The following is a 6,268-nucleotide window of genomic DNA, read 5'->3' as shown; positions in this document are numbered from 1 at the left end:
AATTGATAATAATTAAAAACGTCATTTGTACAAAATTTAAATAAAAATAATTGTTTTCAACAAATTGAGATAAAAATTTTTTGGTATCGATTAAAAGAACTGTCCAAAATATGCACAATTATCCAAACACGTGAATTTATAGTCAAAGAAATAAATTTTGAATTCAAATAAACCTTCAACAACAAAAATGATTTTGTTTATATAGTAGTGAAGCTTCAAACCAAGTAGTCAAATTTCCAACTAAAAATATGAATTTTCAACAAAAAAATTGATTTCCAACGAAATAGTTTAACTTTCTTCATCAAGAGTGATTAACCCCTCGAAAAAAGCTTTGACTTTCAATTGAAACAGAAGAGGAATTAAAGTAAAAAAGAACAATATTTATTTAGTACAGTTAACGATACTAAATTTTCATACACTAATCTTAGCGTAACAATCTTAAATTCTATTTTCACTTCTTGGCACTGTGGTAAAACTCATATTAAAAGAAAAGTGTTATGAAGGTCCATTCGCGAACTTGAAAGATTGTCTAGTGGGCTTCGCTCTTCTCCTCATGGTTCCCAAAATATTCAACATTTCAGAAACTGCTGGAGGTGCACTTTCAGCTTCTTGCTTTCTCCTTCTTTCTTCTTCTCTTTCCTTCTATTATTTCAAAGAAATATGATTAATTTGTGATTTATTTAAATTATTTGACTTGTAGATTATTTAAATAAATTATTTAGACTTACCTCAGTATGTTTAAGAGTAAACCTTCCGCCTTTTATCTGGTTGATGATATCATCAATGGCTAAAGATAAAAATTACATTAGTAATATTCTAAAATCTAAACCACAAATCGCCACTGATAATCATTTCTAGAATAATCTGACCAGGGGGACGATTAGGTGGACGATTTCAAATTCCCGATATTTTCCAGTCAAATTTTTCAATTTTCCCGGTCAACTAAAAGCAACATATTCATACTTGCCGCTAAACACAAATGTTTATTTTAATTCATGACGTTTATTCTTACATCCTTCAACACAATCGAGCGAAAAATTTCAAAATAAATTTAAAATTGAAAAAATTAAATGTGAACAAGAAAATGGATTTTTTTAAAAATAAGTCAATTTTCATTAATTGAAGAAAAACTTAATTTAAATCATAACTTGACAAAAATAACTAAAAATGAATTTCTAATAGCCGCCAGAACAGTTTTCAATGATACCGTTTTCTCCTTTAATAATAAATTTTATAAACAAATTTCGGGTTGCCCTATGGGTTTACCATTGTCCCCTGTAGTTTCTGATTTAGTTTTACAAGATGTTGAAAAAAGAGCTTTACAATTGTTAGATTTCACACCTATTTTGTACAAACGATGATATGTCGACATTTTAGCCATTATTCCCACAGATAAAATTCAAGTTTTCTTAAATGCATTTAATATTATTGAAGATTGTATAAATTTCACTCATGAATGTGAGATTAATAATGTTATTAACTATCTTGATTTAAAAATTATAAAAACTCCAAATGGTGATTTATTAAAAATATAAAAAACCTTCTTGGTCTGGTAGATACTTAAACTATAATTCACATAATTTATTTGGGTATAAAATTGGTTTAATTAAGGGTTGAGTTGATAGATGTGTAAAATTATCTGACATTCAATTTAGAAAAGAAAATTTAAATCTATTAAAAACAACTTTAGTACAGAATAACTATCCTCTTGAGTTTGTAAATGACATCATTAAAGAACGCATTCATGAGATTTACAATAACAGTAATAAAATTAACAAAAAAAGAAATTGGAGTGATACTTACAATAGATTTAATTTAAATGTTACTTTGCCTTACATTCAGGGCCTATCAGAAAGATTAAGAAATTCACTTAAAAAAATTAATATCAATGTTTATTTTAAAAACTCTAATACATTAGATAATTATTTGTCAAGAAGAAAAGACGTCGATTCCATTGAAAATTTATCTGGTGTTATTTATTTAATTAAATGTAAATGTTGTAATAAAGCTTATATAGGTGAAACTGTCAGGAGATTAAAAACTAGAATTGCTGAACACAAAAGAGATTGTGAAGTTGAGAATTTTAACACAGGTCTGTCGCAACATTCTTGGAATTTCAATCATCACTTTGATTTTGATTTTAAACGTATTAAAATATTAGCTACAGAAAAAAATACTTATCAACGACGTATTATTGAGTCTATTTTTATAAACAAATATCGTAAGATATCAGTTAATTTACAGACTGAAATTCTAAATATTAATAAAATTTATCAGAGTATTATAAAATAATGTTTTTAATATTAATCATCTCTATATGTATATATGTGTATATGTATGTATGCTATATGTGTATATATGTATGCATATGTATGGATGTGTACATATACAAATTTAAAAAAAAAAATTTTTTTAATTTAAAAAATTTTTTTAAATTTCTTATTTCAAATTTAAACTCAATTACGCGCTTCCACATCAGTGGTTTTCAATGGAAACTTGCCTATTACATAATCGTTCATTACGTATTCTTCATGTATTTCTGAAACTGTCAATTTCTGCTCGTCTGTCCTAACCTACGCTAATTTGTTTTTCTCATACAAATTTAAAAAAATGTAGTTTAAATCGAGTGAAGTCTCGAAAAAAATGTTTGAGACTTCTAAAAAATGACTAAATTTTAATTAATTTTTATTTTTAAATTATTGACTGAAATGTTACTTTTTTGACTGAAAATTGATCTGTTTGACTATTTTAAATTATCATCAACTCAGGTAACAATGTATTTAAATCTACGTAATTATCCATCAAATTTGTTTAGACTATAATTACTAATCTTTAATATAATTATTTAGGTTAAGAACCTTTGAAAAAGGTACGCATGTGTACCGAAACGTTAGGAAGTTTCAAAAGGGGTTTTTCTATTAAATAAATATCTGAGTTTCGAAGAACAAGTTTTTTTGGCTCATATTTATTTTTTCGATTTACGATTGGACTGTAAGACATAAATAATTTTAAAATATACGATTAGAAATCAAGAAAATGATCAATATTCAACTTTAATACTTGAATTTTCAACCGAAAAGAAGAATTTTCAAAGAAGATTAATTTGCAAAGAAGAAGATAATTTTCTACGAAAGAAAATCGATTTTTTAATTCAATACGTAGATTTTCAACGAAATAGTTTAAGTTTTCATTAAAAAATACCAATTTTCATCCAAATTTTTTAATTTTGAACAAGAAAATATCGGTTTTTAACAAAAAATGGACATTCAAATTTTTAGTTAAAATACTTTTCAAATTAATGCATTTTCAAACATCAAGTTTAATTTCTAAATAAATGGAAAAATAAATAAAAACTCAATATTAAATTATGATATAATTAAAGTAAACAGAGATAATCTGACAAATCTGGTGCTGTAGATTATTAAGGTGGTCCAAAAATTGTTTTTTTAATTTTTATGCAAAACGCCCGAAAATTTGTTCGAAAGCACAAAAAAATAAACCCATTTTTTTAAAATTATATTTAGAGGTGGCGCAAGCCCATGAAGTTTAACACTTATTACCCATAAGAAAAAGAGACGTTTTTGTAAATTTTATTCAGAATTCTCAATATTAGGTGAATCGAGTTCGAAATTCACCATTTCTCTGCACAATTAGTCACAGAATGCGAATAAAATATTACTTTACAAACATCACCCCCATAAATCTGTTTTATAGGGTCCCAAAAAACCCCCATAAGTGAAAAAATGTGGTTTTCGAGTTTTTGGCGCTGATTATGATTTTTGCGGTTTTTTTAACGCAGATTGTTTCAAATACATGAAATACTACTTTATACTGATAATTAGATGTTTATTTAAATTGTTTAAACAATTTATTATTGTTTTTAGCAACTTTCTTTTAGACAAGGGTTAGAAAGTGAAGGTTTTTTTTTGAATTTTTCAACTTATTTTCAACGTTTTAGTTAGAGCGAGGTAATAATCAATTAAAGTTAACAAAAATAATTGTTTAAACAATTTGTTATTAATTATAACAATACTCTCTTAGAATACTGCTACAAAGTTGCAGTTTTTTCTGAAATGTTTAACATTGCTTTACCTTTTTAGCTGTGAACAAATAATAAATAAACATTAGAGAGAATCATATTTTAAATAGTATTTTATTGTTTTAAGTAAATTATTTTTGTTCTTTTCCCAATTTTCAAAAAAAATTAATTAAAACAAAAAAGCTATCATATAAAAGAGACAAAAACAAAGAATGGAATAATGACTGGTAAAAGTTTTGTTTTTAATTACAACAAAAAATTTATTGCAACTTTTTAGCAATAATCTAAAAGAAGATAGCCATAAACAATAATAATTTGTTCAAACAATTATTTTTGTTTAATTAAATATTAAATTATAAATTGTTTAAACAATTATTTTGTTAACTTGAGTTAATTATCACGTCACTCTAATTGAAAAGTGATAAAAACTTTAAAAATTCAGGAAAAACCGCAACTATGTAGTATTAATCTAGAAGAAGATAGCTATAAACATTAACAATTTGATAAAACAATTATTTTTGTTAATTTTAATTGATTATTACCTCGCTCTAACTGAAACGTTGAAAGTAAGTTAAAAATTTCAGAAAAAACCTTGACTTTCTAACCCTTTTCTAAGAGAAAGTTGCTAAAAACAATAATAAATTGTTTAAACAATTTAAATAAATATCTAATTATCAGTATAAAGTAGTATTCCATGCATTTTAAACAATCTGCGTTAAAAAACCGCAAAAATCATAATTAGCGCCAAAAACTCGAAAAACCCATTTTTTCACTTATGGGGTTTTTTTGGAACCCTATAAAACAGACTTATGGGGGTGATATTCGAAAAGTAATATTTTTTCGCATTCTGTGACTAATTGTGCAGAGAAATGGTGAATTTCGAACTGGATTCACCTAATATTGAGAATTCTGAATAAAATTTACAAAAACGTCTTTTTTTTCTTATGAGAAATACGTGTTAAACTTCATGGTGCTTGCGCCACATCTAAATTCTATTTTTTTGTGGATTCGAACAAATTTCCGGGCGTTTTGGATAAAAATTTGAAATAAAAAATTTCTAATGCATTTTTCAATTTTTGGACCAACCTACTGTACATAAAGTAGAAACCGCTTTTCTAAATTGACAAAAAAGATTAAAATAATGAAAAACTGAATTTTACTGTAATGAGAAGTAAATTTTGGGACTTTAATTATATTCCCGATCAAACCGCTGCCCTGCTCAAAAAAAAGAGGAAAACATTTCAGAAGTACACACCAGGCTGTTGCAAAATCGTCGTTGGTTTTTTGGTGATCCCAAGCATTTTCTCCATGTCGCTAACAGCGGATTCTCTCTCTCCGGACATTTTTTCTCTTGTTATTAATTTCAGGGAGGATTGATTGTTGGCAAACATCGGCGGAGGTGGTGGCGGTGGTGGAGGTGGCGGAGGAGGTTGATTTCGTTTTGCTTCCATGTTTGCTAATTTGCTCTCCAATTCTTTGACGACTGCTTCCAAGTGTTCAGCATTCTTCTCTGCTCTCTCCGCCTTCTGCATAACCATCTCGAGTTCCGACTCGGCGAGCCTCAGCTTCTCTTCGACAATTTCAAACTCTACGTCCGACTCCTTCTCCTCTAATTTTTCTTGTAATAGTAGAATTTGAGTTGTGTGATTATGCTGCTCTTCTTCCAATGATCTCTTCAGAGATTCAACCTCCTGGAGGACAGTCACTAATCTTCCACCTGGCTCGTCGCCAACGTCTGCCATCAGAAGCGCGGATTGATGAGCGAGGACGTTTCTCTCTTTTTGAACCTGAAAGAAACATTTGTTAATAACAATGCGGATTCTTTATCGATTTTAAGGCCATGTAACGAGACGGTCATGTGAACACAGCTGGTTCTTAATTATTCTTTCCCAAATTACGTCTAAACGAAATGAGGAATCGCTCTGAAAGTTTGGCAAATTAAAGAGGAGTTAATAAAGTGCATGTATCTGCTTTGTTCCGGTGGAAAGTTTGAAAAAAAATTTTCGAAGAAAATAAAACTGGAAGCTATTGGGGATGGTTAAACTGCGATGTGCCACCTGGTGACAAAAATCCGAACTAGAAAGAATAGGTACGATTTTAAACATGCATTTTATTATTTTATTATTTTATTATTTTTTTATTATTATTACACCATTAAGCCATTTCCCTTTCGGGGTAGGCGTGACTCACTCGGTAGGGGAAAGGAGTAGTGTGTGGAAGGGATAGAGA

General features: G+C 28.2%; 1 protein-coding gene across 4 annotated transcripts in view; it reads right to left on the bottom strand.

The window, feature by feature from the left end:
• Positions 1–359: 359 nt before the first annotated feature.
• The window catches only part of LOC117168471 (shootin-1), a 46,564-nt gene continuing 40,655 nt past the window's right edge, over positions 360–6,268 (bottom strand). For 3 of the 4 annotated variants that reach the window (XM_033354149.1, XM_033354150.1, XM_033354147.1), the window contains 3 exons: positions 5,295–5,826; positions 729–787; positions 496–642 (listed from right to left, as the gene is read on the bottom strand). In XM_033354149.1, the coding sequence (XP_033210040.1) occupies positions 496–642; positions 729–787; positions 5,295–5,826 (738 nt within the window). Of the gene's footprint in view, positions 643–728; positions 788–5,294; positions 5,827–6,268 lie in introns of all 4 variants that reach the window. The other variant, XM_033354151.1, reaches the window with a different exon arrangement.

This window comes from Belonocnema kinseyi, chromosome 2 (assembly GCF_010883055.1).
Source record: "Belonocnema kinseyi isolate 2016_QV_RU_SX_M_011 chromosome 2, B_treatae_v1, whole genome shotgun sequence".
In the NCBI taxonomy this organism is placed as follows: domain Eukaryota; kingdom Metazoa; phylum Arthropoda; class Insecta; order Hymenoptera; family Cynipidae; genus Belonocnema; species Belonocnema kinseyi.
Note: the sequence above shows the minus strand (reverse complement) of the source record. Positions and strands in the feature narration are given on the sequence as shown.